Source organism: Urtica dioica, chromosome 7 (genome assembly GCF_054948205.1).
Source record: "Urtica dioica subsp. dioica isolate 48M chromosome 7, U.dioica_male_clone48M_v1_H2, whole genome shotgun sequence".
In the NCBI taxonomy this organism is placed as follows: Eukaryota; Viridiplantae; Streptophyta; class Magnoliopsida; order Rosales; family Urticaceae; genus Urtica; species Urtica dioica.
In genome coordinates this window covers 45,803,571-45,826,343 of record NC_142762.1, presented here as the reverse complement: position 1 = coordinate 45,826,343, position 22,773 = coordinate 45,803,571, and the positions used below count along the sequence as shown (strand labels likewise).

At 38.1% G+C, this 22,773-nt stretch overlaps 5 protein-coding genes across 5 annotated transcripts; all 5 read left to right on the top strand.

Moving 5' to 3' along the window:
• Positions 1–328: 328 nt before the first annotated feature.
• On the top strand, positions 329–823 carry LOC149392151 (zinc-finger homeodomain protein 7-like). Its single transcript, XM_089620099.1, has one exon. The coding sequence runs from the start codon at positions 329–331 to the stop codon at positions 821–823; it is 495 nt and encodes a 164-aa protein (XP_089476225.1).
• Positions 824–3,319: 2,496 nt separating this feature from the next.
• On the top strand, positions 3,320–7,576 carry ENP (Phototropic-responsive NPH3 family protein). Its single transcript, XM_089619058.1, has 4 exons — positions 3,320–3,807; positions 4,839–4,908; positions 5,251–6,414; positions 6,750–7,576. Exons 1-4 carry the CDS (start codon positions 3,746–3,748, stop codon positions 7,266–7,268), a joined length of 1,815 nt encoding a protein of 604 aa, XP_089475184.1. The 5' UTR covers positions 3,320–3,745; the 3' UTR covers positions 7,269–7,576.
• A 144-nt stretch (positions 7,577–7,720) lies between these two features.
• LOC149392149 (uncharacterized) lies at positions 7,721–10,121 on the top strand. The gene is made up of 7 exons (XM_089619059.1): positions 7,721–7,909; positions 7,999–8,203; positions 8,278–8,479; positions 8,736–8,929; positions 9,031–9,184; positions 9,285–9,449; positions 9,529–10,121. Exons 1-7 carry the CDS (start codon positions 7,732–7,734, stop codon positions 9,985–9,987), a joined length of 1,557 nt encoding a protein of 518 aa, XP_089475185.1. The 5' UTR covers positions 7,721–7,731; the 3' UTR covers positions 9,988–10,121.
• A 409-nt stretch (positions 10,122–10,530) lies between these two features.
• On the top strand, positions 10,531–17,829 carry EMB1997 (para-aminobenzoate (PABA) synthase family protein). The gene is made up of 14 exons (XM_089620292.1): positions 10,531–10,811; positions 11,080–11,457; positions 11,569–11,700; positions 12,009–12,076; positions 12,151–12,215; positions 12,404–12,470; positions 14,161–14,367; positions 14,448–14,574; positions 14,790–15,127; positions 15,514–15,593; positions 15,674–15,776; positions 15,920–16,002; positions 16,250–16,864; positions 16,972–17,829. The coding sequence occupies exons 2-14, from the start codon at positions 11,142–11,144 to the stop codon at positions 17,450–17,452; spliced, it is 2,682 nt and encodes an 893-aa protein (XP_089476418.1). The 5' UTR covers positions 10,531–10,811; positions 11,080–11,141; the 3' UTR covers positions 17,453–17,829.
• Positions 17,830–19,389: 1,560 nt separating this feature from the next.
• On the top strand, positions 19,390–22,758 carry LOC149392147 (ATP-dependent caseinolytic (Clp) protease/crotonase family protein). Its single transcript, XM_089621089.1, has 14 exons — positions 19,390–19,619; positions 19,737–19,817; positions 19,928–19,996; positions 20,093–20,156; positions 20,246–20,325; positions 20,585–20,668; positions 20,853–20,937; positions 21,089–21,174; positions 21,274–21,395; positions 21,554–21,614; positions 21,842–21,943; positions 22,016–22,117; positions 22,233–22,274; positions 22,386–22,758. Exons 1-14 carry the CDS (start codon positions 19,494–19,496, stop codon positions 22,506–22,508), a joined length of 1,227 nt encoding a protein of 408 aa, XP_089477215.1. The 5' UTR covers positions 19,390–19,493; the 3' UTR covers positions 22,509–22,758.
• Positions 22,759–22,773: the final 15 nt, after the last annotated feature.

The window sequence follows — 22,773 nt, the reverse complement described above, 5'->3', positions numbered from 1 at the left end:
CAACTTCGTATGAAAAATAAATTATAGAATCATAATCCATAAAAAATTGGAATGAAATCTTCTATCTCATAAAAAGTTGGAAATTTTTTTATTATAAAATTTTAACGATATGAGTGTCCAAATGCTCATTTTTTTTAGAGGGAATGACGGCAAAAGTCCCTTAAGTTTTAGGAAGCAGCTAACATAATCCATATTCTTTATTTGAATGGTAAAAGTCCCTAATCTTGAAAATTACACATTTCGTTGCTCCCTACTGCTATATTATGTTAAATTGTTAACAGAATCAACATTTAAACGTTTATTTTGTAAAATAAATAAAAAATAAATCATGAAAACATTTAAACGTCCTCTCACGCAGCTCCACCTCCAATCTCCGTCGCCGCAGAAGCCCTCCACCGCCGTCAAGTACCAGGAGTGCCTCAAGGACCACGCCGGCGGCTCGGTCTACGACGGCTGCGGAGAATTCATGCCCAACAGCGAGGAAGGCTCACTCGAAGCCCTAAAGTGCGCGGCTTGCTCCTGCGACCGCAACTTCCACCGGAAAGACCTTGACGGTGAGGGATCCGCCGCCGGAGCCCTAACGATATACAGCCCCGGGACACGGCGGTCCAGCAGCACAGCCAATCCGCTCCAGATCACCCATCCGCCGCAGCTCCACCACATCAATCACTACCCGAGCCCTAACTCCCACCACCACGCCCACCATAGCTACCACCACAAGATTCCGATCGTGCAATCGATGAACGTGGCCTACGGCGGCGGCGGGACGGAGTCGTCGAGCGAGGTGCTAAACGTTCTCTTCCATCGTCGATATTTCTTTTAACTGCTTGAATTGTTTTAAGTGTTTTAAATGTTTTAATGATTTATTTTACAAAAAAATGTTTAAATGTTGATTCTGTTAACAATTTAACAGAATATAGCAGTATGGACCAACAAAATGTGTAATTTTCAAAATTAGAGATTTTTACTGTTCAAAATAAAAAATATTGATTATGTTAGGTGTTTCTTAAGACTTAAGGGATTTTTGTCGTCAATTTTTTTTTATTTTATTTTTAATAATAGATTAATATAGTAATCTAAAAAAAGTAACATGTTGAAAAAAAACCCTAATTAAGCCTACCTTCCTTAAAAAAAAAAAAAAAAAAAAAAAAAAAACGAGGCTGGTCTGAGTTTGTAAAACAAATAGAAAGGAAGAAGACACGTCTGCGCAGCTTTAAAGCCTGCTTTACTATTTCTTATATTCACACTTCACATTAGTAGTAGTTTTGGGACCATATGGACCATTTGTGCATGTATAATTGACTATGACTATGGTTTTGCCTACAACTCTACGTGTCTAGATAACTATTATTTGTTATTCCGATATGCCAATGCCATTTATTAATGATATCAATAACGTAAGTCAGGTTGTAATCATAATATAACTTTCATGGTAATAATAATTAGCATATTCTTGCTTTACATATATGTAAATTTTCATCTCATGCACGTCTCTATATATCTACACACATATATACATGCATTACAGGGACGAAGCTATAATATTAATTAGGGGAGTTAATGTGTAAAATAATTCAAGAGGGTTTCATTTATAAATTAATAAAATAAAATAAAATAAAAAAATGGACACAGAATAAAAAATAAAAATACAAAGGGGCTGAAGCCCCCCGTTCCAAAGCTCCCTCTCTCCAAACACACACGTTTTAGAAACATATATGAAATATTTATTTAAATGAGTTAAGGTTGAGGATATACATGTGTTTTTGGAATTCCACATTATAATTTTACTGGAATTTCGTTTTTAAATAAGCTGTAATATTTGGTTCAGATAGTATCAAAATGTTGGTCAAATCATAACGAAACACAATGTTTCGATTAATTTTAATATTATTTATATATTAAAAAAACTAAATAATTAGTTTAATACAAAAAAAAAAACGTGAGCAATGCCAAAGTGGTACCATTTCTGTTTCCCGAGCCACATCATAACATAATTTGAATAATGTTTTTGGACAAGAACCATAATTTCGATTTTGTTAGGTTCCAAAGCTCCAAATTAATTGAGAATTTATATATATATATATGTATGTATATATAAAGGTTGAATAACAGTGTATTTTTTATTTATTTAGCCACTGTTGTTAATTTTTATAGTAAATTCCATGAAAAAAATCATGGTGGCTTCCGTAGATTATTGCGTAGATTATTGAAGAACACTAACTTCCATGAAAAAAAATAATTTCCAACCGAATCTGATTTAAATGTATATTATTTATTGGTGACACGATCGCTCAAAGGCAAAACAACATATCATATCAAGTTTTCAACATTTTTAAACCGAATTCTTTGTCATTAGGCTAATTCCCACATAATCCACAACATTATAAATTTATAATGAGCTTAATTACATCATAATCGCCAAAAAGTCAAAAATGCCAAACCAAAGCGTCAAACACGGTAAAAGAACGTGAGAATTAAGAAGCGAATTAAATAAACGACAAAAAAGAAAAACCCAATCCAATCTCCCGCGCGCGCGTGCAACGAACAGCGACGACGACGACAAAACGACATGGCGTTGTAGGCACCAGGGACATGGGCGAGAAAAATAGGAAAACTGGGAGGGGCAAAAACGGAAACAAAATAATGGCGTGCCTTAACGGCATTGAAAAAGCTCTGCGCCTTTTAAAAAAAAAGGTAGCTCTGCCTCTGAGCCACCCTGTAAAAACACAGTCCCCTATTCCGTCTACAAAACAAACCAAACAGAGGCATTAACATTTATTTTCACACCCATACACACAAAAACCCTATTTTACATTACAGCCACTATTAAATAAAATACTAAAAACCCAAAACCCCAAACACACACCATTAAAAACTCTTCTCCCAATTCATTTTCATTCGCTTTCTCTCTCATTCTTTCATTTTCTCGCTCTGGAAAATCTTCAGAGGCGCTACGGTGGGGACAGCTTCGTCAGAGCGTCGCCGATCAGATACCATCAAATAATATATATATATGTATATAGATAGAGAGAGAGAGAAACAGCTTCTCTTTCATCGCTCTATCTCATTGAGATTCGTGCTCTCAAAGAGAAATAAAAAATTAAAAAGAAAAATAAAATCTTGAGCGGATCAGAGTGATTTATAGCAAAGGCGGCGAGAATTTATGATGAGCTGAGTTGATTTACAATTACCTCTACACTGTTGAACCACTTTCTGAGTTTCTTCTCTTAAATTTACTTCTTCTCTCTTCGTGTAATTATTATTCTATTTTCTCTGTCTCTCAAGTCTCTCTCTGAAAGCGGAATAAAAAGTTATTCTTGTTTTTTTTTACCTCGCTATAGAGCGAGTGAGCGTCATCATAAAGGCTCGAAATCAACGCGAACAGCGCGATAATCGAGACGGGGATATATTGGTAGATACATATATACACACATACAGATCACAGTCTCTCGGTATTTATTCTTTACTGTGATGGTCTGGTTTTTGCGTGTTAGAGAGAGAGAGCGTGATTGAGTGAAGAAGAATCGCCATTAATGGTCTCGGTTTCTGGTTTATCACTGTCCGGTTGAGATTCAAGGGGACAGAGAAAGAATCACGACGCTTAAAACGCCGTTTTGGTTTCGGCCAAGCCGGTCGTACTGCCAAAGCCACAGAGAGACTTTGATATCCAAGGCTTTTATTATTTTTGTTCTCTTTCGATCTTTGTAGCTTCTGAAAGGTAAATTTACAAATCAGAGGTTACAGAATGAAGTTCATGAAGTTAGGTTCCAAACCTGATGCTTTCCAAGCTGATGGAAAATCTACCAGGTAAATATTTCTTCTTCATATTCTTCGATTATTTGAATATTTTTAAATTTACTATTATTTATATTTATGCTTTTTGTGTATTACTTCTCAGTTCACTTTTGGCCTCTATTATGGTGAATCTGTCTTTAGAACATTCTTTGGAAATTTTGGTCTGTTGTTTTGTTTATACTGAAATAAATCTTTTAAGCCGTGACTTGGTTTAACGAGTTCTCTTCTAGGAAGTGCCATTTTTTCGCTTGGATTTATCTGAATGTTTGTTACATGAAGTTGGAAATGAGATATGAGTAAGTACTTGGTAGTTGGTACTATTAGGGATGTGAGTGTGACTGAAGTGGATTGAAATGTAGATTGCTGGATCATAAATAACACCACATTAGAAGAAAAAAAGAAATGAACATAAATCCCTTCAAGTGAAATGAACAGATAGAAGAGGAAATCAAAGGTAGAATTAGAGAGAGAGACTAACTAGGGAAAGAAAGAAAGCACATGGGTGTTGTTTTGTACTGTAGCGATTAATGCTTCAGATCGATGGGTATGGGAAGGTTGTTGAATTTTTTTTTTTTTTTTTTGGGATATTATTTATCTCTGGGATGGATAAAGGGTATTTTCTAAGGTCTTTATCTCTGGATGTGGTCCATGGGATGAGAATTGTCTATTTTTTTCAATGAGCCTTTGTGGTCCTTATATAGTAAAGTCATACTGTGTTAACCCACGGCCTTTAATCATCAAGGTGGGGCTGGGCTGATTCAAAAAAAAAAAAGAAGATCATAACAGTGGGGACATTCCTCTTAGGTTTATACGGCGACATTTATTTAGTCTGACCAATCATTTCTGTGGATAATTTTTAACTTGTAGTAATCTGAAGTAAACCCCCAATAATAGAGATTTGATGTTGAAACCGTTTTAAGTGGAAAAACCTCTAATTATACGCGTCAATGAGATGTGTTCACATAAACAGCCAAGCTGAGTGTATTGTTGATTCGACTCTAATGGTTCTTTTATTACTTTGCATTGCATGTGTTATTACGCAGGTATGTCTCTTCTGATTTGGCCACGGATGTCACCATTATTGTTGGCGAAGTGAAGTTTTTCCTTCACAAGGTACGCTTTTTATCCTTCATGTTGTTTACATTAGTACCTAATGGAAGTCAGTATTGATCATTGATACAACTTATATGGTCCGTGGGTATGTTTTTAAGATACATTTATGCTTTTCAATCACCAAATCAGCATGGAAATGTGTTTATAAACAATAATCAACAATAAGATGTAGTCTAGGAACTTAAAACTGACTAATACACAGAAAAAAGAGTTTCTCTCTTTCTTAATTATGGAAGTTATGGATGTTTTAGTCAATGATTTTATACATGGAACAACAGTAAAGAGCGTTATGTTCTTGTAATGGTCTTCGCTAGTTTGACTGGTGCTATTATTTCTTGGCAGTTTCCTCTTCTGTCTAAGAGCAATCGGCTGCAAAAAATGGTAATGAAGGCGAGCGAAGAGGACACCGATGAAATCCGCATGGTTGATTTTCCCGGCGGCCCAAAGGCGTTTGAGATCTGCGCAAAATTTTGCTACGGCATGACTGTCACGCTCAACGCCCACAACGTCGTGGCCGCCCGGTGCGGGGCCGAGTATCTCGAGATGACGGAGGACATCGACCGGGGAAACCTAGTCTTCAAAATCGAGGTCTTTCTCAACTCGAGCATTTTGCATAGCTGGAAGGACTCCATTATCGTTCTCCAGACCACGAAATCCCTACTTCCCTGGTCGGAGGACCTGAAGATCGTCGGAAGATGCGTCGACTCGATCGCTTCTAGAACCTCCGTGGACCCCGCCAACATCACCTGGTCCTACACTTGCAACCGTAAACTGGCGTCCGAGCGCGACGGAATCGTTGAGAAGACCGAGCCCGTTGTTCCGAAGGACTGGTGGGTCGAGGATATCTGCGAGCTCGACATCGATCTCTACAAGAGAGTCATGATCGCGGTGAAGTCCAAGGGAAGAATGGACGGGTCTGTGATCGGCGAGGCGCTCAAGACTTACGCGGTGAGGTGGCTTCCGGACTCCATTGATGCTCTGGTCTCCGAGGCTCATTCGCGGAGGAACAAGTCTCTGGTCGAGACCATCATTTGCCTTTTGCCGTCAGGGAAAGGGCTGGGGTGTTCGTGTAGCTTCTTGCTCAAGCTACTGAAAGTTGCGATCTTGGTCGGCGCGGACGATCCGCTGAGGGAAGATCTCGTCGGTCGGATAGGCGTGAAGCTTCACGAAGCTTTCGTCAACGACTTGTTGATCCCGGCGAGGTCTCCGCAGACCACCTTGTACGACGTCGAGCTGGTCCGGTCCATCGTGGATCAATACTTGATGCACGAAATGCGGAGCCGAGGATTAGGTTCCGTCGACAAGAACGAGAAGGGCGGCGATGATTTCGTCTTGGGAAACGGTTGCTTGCTGAACGTTGGCCGGCTGGTCGACGGGTATCTCGCCATAATCGCTCGGGACCCGAATCTCACCCTCGAAGGTTTCGTTGACTTTTCGAAGTCGGTCCCTGATTCCGCTAGGCCGATCCACGATGGACTGTACAAAGGCATTGACATCTATTTGAAGGTAAAGTACCTCTTTCCTTCCCCTAATAAGAGCATGTCCTATCGATTTCCTATTCTATTTTAAATGCTATTACTTTGATTCGACTTGTGATACGCACTGATATTTTTATATTGACTGAAATATAAACGGAACGAAAGATACGAGGTCCGGGCTCTCCAAGTAGGAGTTTCTCCTCATAAAACACTTTCGCTTTCAGGCTGTTTTAATACCCATTTTTGTGGCAACATATAAGCCCCGCAATCTATCCTATAAATCTTGGGTTCTAACAGCCTACTTGTTGAATCCCATTTGAGATGAGGTAATTCTTACAAATCAATCACAACCCGTTTTTGCAGGACCACCCTGAAATGAGCAAAGGCGAGAAGAAGAAGCTGTGCGGGCTCATGGACGTGAAGAGGCTGACGATAGAGGCGTCGATGCACGCCGCCCAGAACGACCGGCTTCCGCTCCGAGTGGTGGTCCAAGTCCTCTACTTCGAACAGCTCCGAGCCGCCGCCACGTCAGCGCAGCGGTCCTCCAGCATTTCTTGCTCCCGGACCACCACCACCACCGACGACGGAGCTCCGGCAAACGAGAACGGAAAATCTCTCCGGAGCCAAATGGACAAGACGAAGAGGATGAGCGAGGAGCTCCGATTGGGGGCCGGGAAGAAGAGCGGGCGGAGCGGGGGTCAGCTTTTGCCGTCGCGGTCGAGGCGGATCTTCGACAAGATCTGGGCCGTCGGAAAAGGCGCCCACGGAGGAAACCGGAGCTCGGAAACTTCCGGAAGCTCCCAGAGCCCAACCTCCATGGCTCCGGGGGACACCAAGTCCTCCGGCTCTTCTTCAAGGCACAGAAGGCATTCCATCTCTTAATAATGAGGCTCTGAATGAAACCATGGGAAAAAGAAGTATCAAAGTGTAAAAAAAAAAAAAAAATAGTAGGGGCTTTGTTGAATTGTTAGGAGCTACTAAATGTAATGGTGGAAGGAAAAAAGAAAAATCATGTTTTGATATGCTGTGCTGTTATATTTTATTGTAATAGAGGGTAAATATGTAATCACTGTATTTCCGTTTCTTTCTTCTGTCTATGTCTAACATCGTTATCAGTCCGTTTGGTGGGTCCAAATCCAATTGTAATATTTATTCATCTATGAAGAATATTAGTATAATTATTGATCTCATTATCTCGTCCGTAAAAACAAAAACACCCGGCCTTGTAGGAGATGAATTCGCTGCCGTTACCGAATATTCTCGGGAATCTCCGAAGCCCTTCGACTAACGAAGTCTTCTTCGTCTTCTTCTTCACTCTCTGTCTATCACACTTTCACGCGCGAAGATGAGAGGCTCTCTATCTCGTACCATTTCTCTTATATCAACAATAATAATACTGACAATAGTCGATCAATCTCTTCCAATCTCATCGGAATCTTCGCCGAATTGCAAGTCATGGATCGTCCAGTCTGTCCCCACCGACATGCCTCACCTCCGTCGCGTCCCCGGAGTCCTCTCCACCGGTAAGTCAACGTCAGCTTAGAACTAAAATATCTTTCGTAGAAAACTTGAGCCACAAGGAAAACGCTGGTCTGGCTTGGCTTGATTTTAGCGAACGTGTTTCGGTGGCTCTCCGGGAACGCCTCTCATCGCCTCGACGTAATCGCGCAGTACTGGCAGCTCGAAGCGTCGCGGAAAAACCCTAGCTCTGGAGATTACGGCTACTCCGAAAGGGACATGAAGAGATTCGGTGCTTCACGCGGCTCTAGGGTTTACGATTCCATAGCCAAAGCCGCCGACCGCAACGTCAGCATCAGGTGAAAAAGAGAAACCCTAATTCCGAGCTCTGATTTTTTTGAATCGGTTTTCTCAAGTGTGTTCTTTCTCACAGGTTGTTGTCTCACTCGGGAGTGTTTCCAAATTTCACCAGAGAGCCGTCGGAGCTCGCTAAGGGAAGGCCAAACGTGAAGAATGTGACGCTGTTGCTGGATCAGTGGTGGGGATCGGGAATCGTCCACGCCAAGGTCTGGATATCCGATCGCCGTGATGTCTATATCGGCTCTGCAAACAATGATTGGAAATCCCTCACTCAGGTAATAAGTCCTTTTTTTGATCTCAACTGAATGTTTTTAATAGTGCTGAAATATATACAGTTAATTACGGGACTGCCATATTAAACGAAGTCCTTTGTTTTAAGCTGTGGATTTTATTGCTCTTGTAGCGATGGTACTCGCTTTCTAGGAAGCTTCGTGTTACTGTTTTTTCTTTTCTTCGCAAGATCTTTCGATTATTACATTTTACTTTACTGTGATGCAAGATATCAGCCCGTTTTTTTTCGGGTGAGTGCAGGTGAAAGAAGTTGGGATATATCTTGCTAATTGTCCGAAAATTGCAAGAAAAGTCGAAACGTACTTTGACAACTTGTGGGCACTTGCGTTTCTCAATTCCTCAACTATGACCCGAAACATATCGGACCATCAGTGGCAAATTGACAGAAAAGTTCCTTGCTGGTCGCATTTCATCGAAACCGACAAGAGGTGTAGGTGAGATCAGCTACTTGCATAACTCTCTAGCGAAATTCTGTTCCCAAAAAAGAAAAGTTGAACCTTTATAACTGTACATAATCTTGAATATCGCTGTGCAGATACCCTTTTCCTCCGGCGGTGAAAATCCCTCATGTGTTGGGTTATCCACCATTATCGGACCCAATTCTGTTTGATCTACCGATCGAGACTCCCGGCAACGCAAACTCAAGTTTGAAGCCTCAGCCGAGCTATCTCTCTTTTGCTCCTCCCGAGGTAAACCTCAAACTCATTCCTATTCTCTTTTATATAATTTTCATTGAACCTGAGAACAGAATTCTAAGTTTTTTTTTTTTCTTCTTCTACGCATTTACAGCTGTCATTTGGGAGGTACCAGACCGACGAACAGGGTTGGATAGACACAATCAAATCTGTTGGGTACAGAGAGACACTGAGAATCAGTACAATGGATTGGCTCGGTCAGTCCGAATTCGCCAAGCAAACGGTTTACTGGTCATCCCTGTCCTCTGCAATATCAGAGGTAAAAGCGGATATAACTCACTCGATTTTTCGTCATTGAGTTTCTCACGATCTCAAACAAGTCATACAAAATTCGGCAGGTTGTTTACGGGAAGCAAGCGAAAGTGCAAGTACTGGTGTCGCGATGGTCTCATTTCATCAACAACACAGACCAGTACCTGAAATCTCTCCTCTACACCAATGTCCTGTGCTCTTCTTCAAGCTACAATGACTGCAAAGGGAAGGTCGAGATCAAGTACTACACTATCCCCGGCTCCAATTCAACCGGCCCGGCAATCAGCCACGGGAAAAAGACAGGAAACGCTTACCCGGGCTACACGAGGGTCAACCACGGGAAATACGCGGTCAGCGATGCGCGGGCCCACATCGGGACCAGCAATCTCGTGTGGGACTATTTTTACACGACCGCCGGAGTTAGTTTCGGGACTTACAACCGTGCCATCGTGTCGCAGCTTCGAGAGGTCTTTGAGGCCGACTGGAATTCGCCATATGCCACGCCTGTTGGGGAGCTCATGGAAACCCGCTATTCTCCGACTTGATTATGTTTTTTTTTTTTTTTTAATTTTATTTTATTTATTATTTTTTCAGTGAAATAAGGATGTACATAATTCTATTGTTGATATTTTATTTATTTGCTGGTGACGGGATACCCACATAAAATAGATGATATCATAATTATTAAAAAACATCTGATAATGAGTTTTAACTTTTGCTTGTTACTATATCAAAATTTCAAAATGAGCAAGATAAAAGTAGATATTATTGTATATTAATTTAACGACGTATGTTATGGTGACGGATTTGATATTCTTGAAGATAATTGAGATTTTACCCGTTATCTAATGAAAAGTTGTAAAAGAAAAAAAGAAAAAAAATTGAGCTTTGAGAATGTATATACGTATAAATATATATTTTTATAAAGAGAGCATTTTGATTACAATGTATAAAATATGAATGGTATTTTCCTAAAAATCAATCTCCGCTTAGCGTCATTACTCATTAGCTTCATTCTTGTTTGTAAGTAAAAAGTAAAAGTTAGTAAGGAACAAATACAAAAAAAAAAAAAAAGAAAAAAAAAAGAGGTTAGGTGATCAAGCGGGAAAGATTTATTAGTGGTGCAAATTTAGATACCGTGTCGTATTTGTTTTTCTTAGTAAAAAGGGTCACCGATTAAATTAGGTCATTTGCATCTTCTTTCCTCGCCGTCCACTCGTCGCCGCCGTTCGCCGCCGCTGCTCTCCTTCGCTCGCCCTCGTCGTCGCTGCTCTCCCTCGCCGTTCACTAAGCCTCTCTCGCCATCGCCGTCCATTCTCGTCGTCGCCATCGATTCTCGCCGTCGCCACTTTCGTTCGCCGATTTCTCAGTGAGTTTTACCGATTAAAAGGTGCTTTTATTAGGTCATTTACTTAAAAGATCCGAGACGACCTAATTTCTTTTAGCCTCCTGGTCGATTCACCAACAGAGAATACAAACAAAACCTCAGCTACTGCTGAAATTTGAACTCAATTACAAAGATGAATGCATATTCTGACTGAAATGAAGGGCGTTTTATGCGATTTTTTAATCTGTCTGGATGTTTTATGAGGGCAAACATGGAAGAGCCTCTGACTGTCTTTTCTGGTGTGTCGCAGGCAAGTGATTTGTGCACAGATATCCATTTTGGCATTTACTCTGTTTCTCTGAGTGTGGAGACATGAACTTCTCTTTATGCGCGCCGTCGTTCGATCTTCGATACTCCTACAGAGATGTTTTGCAGTCTTTGGAAGTCAATCAAGTAGCGCCAAAACCTCTCACGGGAGTGGAGACCAAGAGAGAAAGTTCTCAGGTGTCGAACCATGGGGCGAAGAAGGCGGTTATCTCAAGCAAGTACTTGCTTCCTGGACACTTACATGGAACAAACACGGTAAAGAAACATGGCTGCGACCTGGATTTCGTTAGAACGCTCTTGATCGACAACTATGATAGTTACACTTACAACGTTTACCAGGAGTTGTCTGTAATTAATGGCGGTGAGCTCTATATTCTATCCCTCACTAGCCTGATTCCATTTGTGCGTGCGAGTTGTCTTCAAGACTTTTTTTTTTAATGATGTCCTTTTGATTGTTTTGTCATTATCTCAGTACCCCCAATCGTGGTTCGTAATGATGAGCTGACTTGGGAAGAGATCCGCCAGTATTTTTATGAAGATAAAATATTTGATAATATAGTCATATCCCCTGGACCCGGCTCCCCAGCATGCCCTGCAGATATAGGTAAAGTGTGAGCTAAGCTTTTCCTTAGTTTTTCATGTTATATGTCTCGGTGAGAGTAGAAATGAGTTGCTACAACAATCATAGTTGAAGGTGTTCGCTTTGGTTAACAAGTTTAGTATGCCCTATATGTATCCCCTCTTACATATGGTGTATTTATTTTTTTTGTTATGTCTTTCCTTACGTTCTTGTTTGAAACAAGACTAACCAGGAAACACTGCTTTTATCCTGGCTGTGTGTTAGCAGTGTAATTCTTACTATTATTATTTTCTAATGATAGGGGCAATGTTTGTTTTTTCCCCCTCTACCAGGAATATGTCTACGACTATTACGTGAATGCCGGGATATCCCAATTTTGGGTGTTTGCCTTGGACATCAGGTAGGTCATTTCATCTCGTATTTCCATTTTTTATTTGCCAGTTATTATTATAAGATTTACATCTGAATTACCAGGCACTGGGTTATGTACATGGCGCTAAAGTCATGCATGCAACTGAACCGATCCATGGCCGCTTAAGGTAAATGTTGGGCATTCTGACACTCTTCGACATCATTATCGATAACTCGACATGGAATTCTATACAACATTGGTAATCTGAAGGTTTTTCATGTTGAGTTGTAAGTACCCGGAGAGTGCTTGTGGCAGATGTGCTAATTATTTCATTTTTCCCTTTTAGTATTGATTTGATTTATTTTGTCCATTCAGTGAAATTGAGCATAATGGGTGCGAACTATTTAACGAAATCCCCTCCGGTTCGAAGTCTGGATTTAAGGTCAGTATTCCTGGATTTTTTTTTTTTTTTTAGATGATACTCTAATAAGTTTGGTATCTCAGCTATTAAGCTTTCCACTGGTATTTTGTTGCTCTTCCCAGTTTTATCCTGTTCTCAACATGGATATTATATGAAAAATTTGTCGATCTAAGCCACATCAAACGTTGCAATTGTAATCTAGCCAACGTTTCGTTTAATTTTCGAATCTAGCCAAATTTGATGACGTGTCATATTTATGTAAGATGGTATTTATTATATTAGCCTTGGTTTGGTTTCAAATATACTAGCCCACGTTTTGAAACTTGGTTTTGTAGCCGAATTTGTTATATTCGGTTTATATTTCGAATTTTAAAAAAAATTCTATACTTGGCAAAGTTGGTTATTGAGCGTTTTTTTCTTTAATGAACATTATAGCCGTGTAAGCAAATACAGTGTAAATGTTCGTAAATTTTTGTTAATCTCTGTTACTTTGTTAATTTCTGTTAATTATGATAAATTTACATATGTGCAGGTAGAGCCGATTTCTTTCCTTTCCTTTAATACGCATTTAATACGTTATTTTTGTTTTCCAAATTTATTTTCTAATTTTGAACGGGATTTTATCATAATTACGTGTATTCATTATCTTGTTTGACTTATTCAATCAAATAAATATTTCCTTTCCCTTTTAATTACATTACCGAATCTCATATTATGAATTAAAAAAATTAAAATTAAATTGCTGAAATTATAGCCGTGTAAGCAAATACAGTGTAAATGTTTGTAAATTTTTGTTAATCTCTGCTGATTTGTTAACTTCTGTTAATTATAGTAAATTTTTTGTGCATTTATTGCATTAAATTTTCTCTTTTAATTACATCATCGAATCTCCTATTAAATTAGCTAAATATCCAATTAAATTGCGAAAAATATGAAATTAATTGGCTGTATACAATTCAAACCGGTCAAACGTGGGCTAGTGTTTTGATCAAGTAAGTATAAGAAAAATGGTAAATTAGGTATTTTATATCCGTAAATTTCAGTAAATGGCTAAATTGTAAAATTTACCAAACGTTGGCTAGATTCCAAAAACCATGTTTCAAAACGGCTACGTTGCTAGTTTACCCGATTTGATTTTCATTAGTTGCTTAGATGACAATATGCATTTTCTTGTAGTTCAAATTTATTTTCAAAGTTAGCTCATTGTTGCAGTGGAATTATAAAATTTATATTCAAAGTTATCTAGATTTGTGTTATTAGTTGCAGTGGAATTATAAAATTTATATTCAAATTTATATTCAAATAAGCCACCGAAAGTCTGAGAATTGCTAGATAGCCAACCTTTTGTAAATAACCCCCTCAACTTATTTACGGTACTAAAAAAGATAAAAATACCCAAAAACATTCCCACCTATTTTGGGTTTTTTTTTTGTCTTTGAGTGCCGTAAATAAGTTGAGGTGGCTATTTACAGAAAATTTACAAAAGGTTGGTTATTATACAAAATGCTATAAGTCAAATAGCTATATAGCTAAAAGACCCATATATATATATATATATATATATATATATATATATATATCAGCAATATCTATCTCGGTAATCTAAATAAACGGAAGTTATCCTAGAGTTTAAGGATTATAGTGCCATGTCCCAAATTTCAAAAGAATTTGCTGGGACAGGGTGTGCTAATAACTTCATTGTTGACTACAGGTGGTTCGATATCATTCTCTAATCATTGACGATGAGTCACTACCAAATGAACTTATTCCCATAGCCTGGACGACTTCCTCTGATGCACTTTCTTTTCTTGGGACACAAACAGTTGATCCTTTGTCTAATGGACATTCTAGTGGACTGAAAAGATTGAAGGTTCTGATGGGTATCAGGCATTATACGAGGCCTCATTACGGTGTGCAGGTCTGTACTGTTCACGGAACTTTTGTTTGCTATTATTAATCTCTTTTCTTAATAGTCTGCTGATTATATTTGACACTCAGTTTCATCCGGAAAGTGTTGCAACCCGATATGGACGGCAAATATTTAAGAATTTTAGAGAAATTACAGAGAACTATTGGCGTAGATCGAGGGCATTATCTTCCGAACAAAGGGGTGTAAAGTATGATGGTAAACTATCTCTGAAAAGATACCTTCTTCTTTGTTGTTTTTTTACCTTATGTCGGATAAAGAAGCTCTATAGTGACATATAAAAAACATACATCATCCAAATATACATGACAATTACCTTGTTGGAAATCATATCGCTATAGATACTGTCATCTTTAATTATATTTTGAAGGCACTGTATATGAAATTTTTTCTGAGCAGTAATTTTTGTTTAGCGTGCCCACAGATGCCAAATGCTGATGGACTACTAAGAGAAGTATCCAGAACTAATCAACTAATAAATTATGCCGAGGAAAGTATGCGTAAGGAAGCCTCGATAAGTGGCCAAACACTTGATGATGTGCATAACAACAGCTGTTTCGGAATGTTCAGTGCGGTGAATCTTTCACATCCAAACAATTCAAACGTTGGCGTGAAAAATGTGAAGTTAAAATGGAAAAAATTTGAACGACTTCACGACAAAGTTGGTGGAGCGAGAAACATATTTCTTGAGATGTTTGGACATCATAACGCTGAAAACACCTTTTGGCTGGACAGTTCCTCAACAGAAAAGGTTCTTGATTATCAAAGGCTTCTCTTACTAATGAACTGTTATCAATTTCATACTTAGTGTCGTAATTTGAAGATCTTGAGATGGTTTTGATCGTTTTAGTTTTGAAGTTGCTGATGAAATGTTATCGATTTCCTTCGTAGTGTCGTAATTTGAAGATCTTCAGATGATTTTGATTGTTTTAGTTTTGAAGTTGAAATCTAGAGTTTGATTTCTGCTTGGGAAAGTAATTATTATGAATACTCTTAGCAAAAAAAATAAAAATTGTAATGAAGAAATAAACGCTTTTTTTAACTTTATATATTACAAAAGTCATACTTATGTTTTAGAAATTTCTTAATATGGAGGTAAGGTACAAAATCTAATAACCCGGTATCTTAATTTTTCAGGGAAGAGCACGCTTTTCGTTCATGGGTGGAAAAAGTGGGCCTCTTTGGAAGCATCTGTCATACAGACTAGCCGATGAAAGGTTGAACTGCTATCTTGATCGCTTCAGCCATTCCTTCTTGATCTATTTGTTCTCGGTGTAATGTACATTTGTTCTTTCAGTGCTGTTACTTTGAACTGCGGAGGTTATTTAACTGTTGAAGATGCTCAAGGATTTACCATAGAAACATTTTTGGAAGAAGGTTTCTTTGACTTTTTGAAAAAGGTAGATTATGCAGATTTTAACTTCGATGTTGTTGTAGTCTCTTACCCGAGTTTTTCTTCCAATACTAGAAATCCGTCTAGTTGAATTATTCCTATTTCTAGGATCCTATCTGATTAATATGTTGTGCAACTTGCTTGTTCCAGGAGCTATTGATGTTTCGTTATGATGTAAAGGATTATGAAGGTCTGCCCTTTGAATTTCATGGTGGCTTTATTGGTTACATTGGGTAAGTTTGTGAAGGCTTTTAGTAGTTGCTAGTGGACCCTTTTTTTTTTTTTTTTGCTATGTCTTATCAACAAAAAGTATTCCAGGGTAAATTCTTCGGGAGAGGGTGATTTTTTTTTTATAACCTAGTAAACTTATAAGATTCTTCCTTATAGGTCTTAACGATAACATAGTCGCGTTTTGTCCTCTGTCTCTTTCTTATCAAGGGTACTAAGAATCTAATATACAGTGGTTCCATTGGGATGTAGGTATAACCTTAAAGCTGAATGTGGGGCGGTCCAAAATCTACACAAATCTGAAACTCCGGATGCCTGTTTTTTCTTTGCCGATAACCTGATAGCCATAGATCATTTCAACGGGGATGTCTACATAATGTGTGTTCATGAACGAGGCACAAACCCATCATGGTTGGAGGACACAGAGGGTAAATTTCTAAAGCTAGAGGCCTCTACTCAGAAGCCCAAACAGAGGCAAAGTTCACCAGATCAAAGTTCGTCTCAGTGTGAGCCGTATCTTCGCTGTGATAAAACCAGGCAGGACTATGTAAAGGACATAAAGAAATGCCTGGAGTACATCAGAAATGGGGAGAGCTATGAACTGTGTCTGACAACTCAGCTTAGGAAGAGAATTGGCCAGTCAGACTCGTTAGGACTTTACCTTCACTTGAGGGAGAAAAACCCGGCGCCATATGCAGCGTGGCTTAATTTCTCAAGAGAAAACCTTTCCATTTGTTGCTCTTCTCCGGAGAGATTCCTAAGACTGGATGGGAACGGGGTATTGGAAGCAAAACCGATTAAAGGGACTATAGCTCGGGGAACGACACAACCGGAAGATGAACAACTCAAACAACGGTTACAATACAGGTGACAAAATTTCCCCTTTTTTTCTCGCGTAAGCAAGAATCTAATGTGTTGATCGGTTGAATTAAAAAGGATAAAATATTTTTCTCATTCCGTGCCTCTCTTAACAGTGAAAAAGACCAAGCCGAAAATCTGATGATTGTTGACCTTCTGAGAAACGACCTCGGGCGCGTGTGCGAACCCGGGTCTGTACACGTGCCTCGGCTCATGGAGGTGGAATCGTATGCGACGGTCCACACCATGGTCAGCACGATCCGCGGCCAAAAACTCGATAACGTGAGCGCCGTTGATTGCGTCAGAGCAGCATTTCCAGGCGGTTCAATGACGGGTGCTCCGAAACTGAGGTCGATGGAGATTCTCGATTCCCTGGAGAGCAGCTCAAGGGGAGTTTACTCGGGCTCCATCGGATTCTTCTCATATAACCAGACGTTCGATCTGAACATTGTCATCCGTACGATCGTCGTTCTTGACGGCCACGCTTCGATCGGGGCCGGAGGTGCCATTGTGGCTTTGTCGAACCCTGAAGACGAATTCGACGAGATGATGTTGAAAACACGCGCCCCAGCTAAAGCCATGATGGAATTTCTTTGATTCCATTTACTTTTACTTTTACGGGAGATGGATATTTTACGAATCAATGGCTATACATAATTTTTTGTACTTTATACGGGAACACAGATATATACTCTACTTGGTTTGGCCCTCCATATTCTACAAATCAATGGCTTGTGTTATAGGGATGGCAATTTGGTCCTTTACCCGCCCATCGACCTGCTACCTGATCTGAACGGGTCGGGTAGTAACCGTTAAGATTTTTAAAGGGTACGGGTAATTGAATTTGGCAGTTTATACGGGAGCACATATATAGGCTCCGTTAGTATTCAAGTTTAAGTTCCATAGAAATATACACTTTGTAATATTGCTGTTTGTTTGACCATTCATTCACCATAATATTATTTTTTGTATTTTGGGCAAACTCAGCCATAACGCGAGGGTTATGGTTTTGACGAATTCTAAAATAAACTAAAAATTAGTCGGAGAAAATCGAACAGAAAAACACAGTAAAATGATCAATAACACCATGACACTAGTTCTGTCTTTGGCTTCGACTTTGGTCGTGGCTTTGACCCTTGGCCTTGACATTGGTCGTGGCCTACGTATAATAGTTACCGCTTTGTTTAGCTCTAATGAAATGATAAACTTTTTAAATTTTGTCATAAAGAATTATTTCGAATTTTTCTAAACTCTAAGGACATCTCCAATTCAAAACTCTATTATACAGTTTATGTCAAATCAAACATTGTTTCATCTCCAACCGAAAATTTTATTTTTAACATCAAAAAAATATATTATTTTCTATCGATTATTTTAATAATTTAATACTTTTCTATATAAATCATATATTTTTTTATTTCTTATTTATTTTATATGAATTTAAATAATTTTGTAAACTCTCAAATATAAAGATAAATCAAATCTCATAAAAATTTTATATTTTATTTTTTTTGAAATAACCATACATTATCCCAAATATTTACCTAGATACATTTCCCAAATATTATACAGGTTAGTCTCAGACATCTAGATTAATTCAATTGTAAATCTTTGAAATGTGATGTAAGTTAGGCATTTATAGGGATCATAACTGTAACACCGAGTCGTGACATTCCTCTCAAGCTCGTATCTACAAATCCGTAGTTTCTTTAAAGAAAAGAAAAGAAAACAAAAGAACACTTATGTGATGTAAGTTAGGCATTTATAGCCGATTGTTATTATTATGGTTGGAACATCTTTATTTGATGATAGTTTGCAATGTTGTGATGTGACCTTAACACTTATTATTCTCTTCTTTGATATATTTTGTGGTGTGAATTAAGTATGAAACATCTATGTTTTATGAAACGTCTATGTTTCATATGTACGATGTCAAGTGTTTTAAATTTGGATTATATTTACAAATATATATGTGTTTTATTTTGCAACATTATTTTCGTTCGGTTTTCCATCGAAAACGGCATTTCATTTGTCCTTTTTCACATTTTTTCCGTTCGATTTTCCATCGGCGTGTCGAATTTTCGTAAATCAGGAGACTCGAAACGGTATCAAAATCGACATTTCGAACCTTGAAATAAACTATTAGTTGGTAATTGTTATTATAAAATTTAAACGGGCATTTGCATGTTAATAAATGAAGTGAGGTTATTAGTATTCGTAATCAGTAATTTGATGCATAAAATAATAGTCTTCCTTCTTATGTATCCTTGAATTTTATTTTTTTAATAAGTAAAACGATACAAGTATATGCCACATAAGAATAAGATAGAGTGAGAAACGATTACGGTGAAAACAATTGAACATTTTGCTTCAAATGTTTCTTAAAGAAATGATATGTAGTACGGACTATTTCACTTTGATTCCAATAATACCATCTTATTTGGGTCTTAGGTCGTGGAATTGGGCTTTTGACCGATTGAAGCCCAATTTACAAAATCCTTAACTAGGCTCAAGAAAAGCTCAGCCAGTTTAGTCCACTGGGAGAGATCCAAAAAACAGAGGAAAGAGAAACTATCCGCCATTGTCAAGGTTTTTCAAGGTTTTTGCTTTGCCTCGCGAGGGAAAGAGAGAGCAAGAGATGCAGAGAGTGAACGCCTTGGTGTCAGTGAGAAAGTTGCTGTCTCAAAATCTAGCTTCTCTTTCGCGTCATAGAACTTTCGCTTTCCTACAAAGCGCCTACGAAGATGACTATTTTCAAAAGCCGGTCTCTCTCTCTCTCTCTCTCTCTATATATATATATATATATATGAATATGTGTGTGTGTGTATTTCTCTGGTTGACTGTTTTTTGTTTTCTCGCTGGCGTTCTATTGAAAATTCAGATTTTGGTCGAAGGAAAAGCTAGATCAAGAATGGCGGTACTCAATAGACCATCTTCTATGAACTCTCTCAATGCTGAAATGGTTCGTATCTGATTATATTCGGTCATTTTAGTCCGAAGGTCTGAGCTATATCAACATTACTATGATATGCCAACTAAATTGAAGATTTTGGTTTTTATTTGTTTGACTAGGTTGGTAAACTGAAGCGATTATACGAATCATGGGAAGAGAACGCAGATATTGATTTTTTCTTAATGAAGGTATAGTTCTTGTTCTCTTAAAACTTATTAGCTTTCTAATTCAATTTTAATTATGTGTCTGAGTTCGTGCATTGATGTTTTTCTTTTCTTTCAAAGGGTAGTGGCAGAGCTTTTTGTTCTGGTTCTGATGCAGTTTCTCTGCGTAATCTAATTTATAAAGGTTGGCGCTTTAAAATGTCTTCATTATAAATGAAAATTAGCGTTTCAGCGCTATATTTGATGTTCGTTGGAATTTGTAATCTTTTTCAGGTGAGATCGAGGAATGTAAAAAGTATTTCGAGACGTTATACAAATTCGTGTATCATCAGGGGACTTGTCTGAAGCCCCATGTGAGTTTTATCCTTTTTCGAGATGTTATTTATTTTTATTTTTTTGTAAACCATGTCAATGTAAGCGAAGAGAACCAGTTATAACATTAATCATTTGATTTGAAAACTAGATGTTTCTATTCTGGTAAATGGGGCTCTATTTAGATCTAAAGAAAAATAGATAATATATGAGATATATTTTCGTACTAGTCAAGAATATCAAATATGAAAGTCAAGAATGCCAAATATGAAATTTGAGTCATATCCCAAAACCTAACAGGTAGCTATTTTGGACGGTGTCACCATGGGAGCTGGGGCTGGAATTTCACTTTCCGGAATGTTCCGCTTGGTTACTGATAAAACTGTATGTGATTTCCACGAATCCTTATAATTTCTGTCATCATAACCATGAACCCTTAAGAGAATCCACGCACAGTGATGCATGATTTTTTCCCCTTGCTTGTTTGGTTCAGAGCGTAAAGCTGTTGCCTTTTATGACAAGGATTATCTGTAAATTAAACTGTTGTTTCTCAAAAAAATCTATGCAGCTTTTTTCACACCCTGAAGCTCAAATCGGTTTTCATCCTGATGCGGGGGCTTCATTTTATCTTTCCCGTTTACCTGGCTACTTAGGTGAAATATTACTCCTTTACCAATGATCTGTCTCTTTTCAATCTCTCGGCATATTGATATATCTGTATGTGTTTGTGATCATAGACATTTTGAATTGAGAAACTTCTATCTTCAACGTGTTTCATCTTATTTGTTTATTATTTGAATGTAGGAGAATATTTAGCTCTCTCGGGAGACAAGCTTAATGGAGTGGAAATGATTGCTACGCGCCTTGCTACACACTATACGTTGAAAGAGGTTTGTTTTAGAGACCGATCTTTGTTTATTTTCATGCGGCTCATCTGCTTTCCGGTGTCTTTTTTTTCCCAAGATAAAAGTGGTGATTCACTCTTTCAGAAGCTAACGTGGATTGAAGAGCGCCTTAGTAGTTTGATGACAGACGATCCCACCGTGATAGAAACATCTCTCGCGCAATACGGTGATGTTGTGTATCCAGAATCGAAGAGTGTTCTCTTCAAGTAAGTTTTGTGATCAGAAAAAAGAAAAGGGGAAAAAAAGCTGAATTAAATGGTGCTATACATGTTAGAAGTCAATGATTGAATGGTGTTATACATTCAAAGGTGATTCAAGAAAGTTTGTATACCTAATTTGTTCTCCTTTTTTCATGTGGACTAAGGATGGAAGTCATAGATAAATGTTTCAGCCGTGACACGGTCGAAGAAATTATTGATGCTTTGGTAAAGCTTGAACTCTTTATATTTCCCTTAATTGGTTTTCATGTAAAAGCATCGGTTGTATATATTTCTCTTCATGGGTTATGACATAAACGATCCAATCCTCGTGCTTAAGAAGAAAAATAAGACAGTCTTATTATTTTCAATATTCGTCTATAACGAGCATGTTATAGAGCATATATGATTTTCATGGATGATTTCAAATCTAATCCAAGTAATTGATTGGTCAGGAAAAGGAGGCATCAGAAGAATCACATGGTCAATGGTGCAAAGCGGTGCTAAGGAAACTAAGAGACGCTTCTCCTCTAAGCTTGAAAGTTACTCTGCAATCTGTGAGTTAAAAAAAAAAACCCGCATCAGTCTTGCATTAAAACGCTTAATCACAGTTATGTTATATCATGTAGATACGCGAAGGTAGATTCGAAAGCCTTGACCAGTGCTTGGCTCGTGAGTTCAGGCAATCCCTCACCTCAATTTCCAAACAGGTCTCCGATGACTTCTGCGAGGTATGCCATTCGTGATATTCATCTGTAAAAAAAAAAATTAAATAAATAAATAAATAATTGTTATTGAGTCTCTTTTTTTTTTTTTTTTAAACTCATCCGGCATCTTTGTCACCAGGGCGTTCGTGCAAGATTGGTAGATAAGGACTTTGCTCCAAAGGTATAAATAACATATTTTCTTGTAATTTAGTAGGACATTATTTTTGTACCTGAAAAAAGAACAGATTATGGTACTGATGTGCATACGTATCTTTTAATGCAAAATCTGCAGTGGAACCCCCCATGTTTAGAAGACGTGTCCAAAGATATGGTGGATTGTTATTTCTCACTGCTTCCGGAGGCAGACGAACTAGAACTTCCGACGGAATTTCGAGAGCCGTACATGTCCGACTGAAAGCACAATTTCCGGAAGATTTACTCTTCTTCAAACCGTTTATTTAACAGTATTCCTTCATACCTATGTGTTTTTAGAACGATTGTATTTTATTGATGCAGAAAGCTAGTCAGCATTTATTTTTTAATCTGTGATGGCCAGAAAATTTATAAGAGCAGGGTTGTTTTCTTGCCATGTTTTCATGGGTCTTTCAATTTGTTTTATCACTCTGCCGAAGCTTTTTGTGAAGTTCAATAAGAAGGGGCATAATTTGTTTATTTTTTTT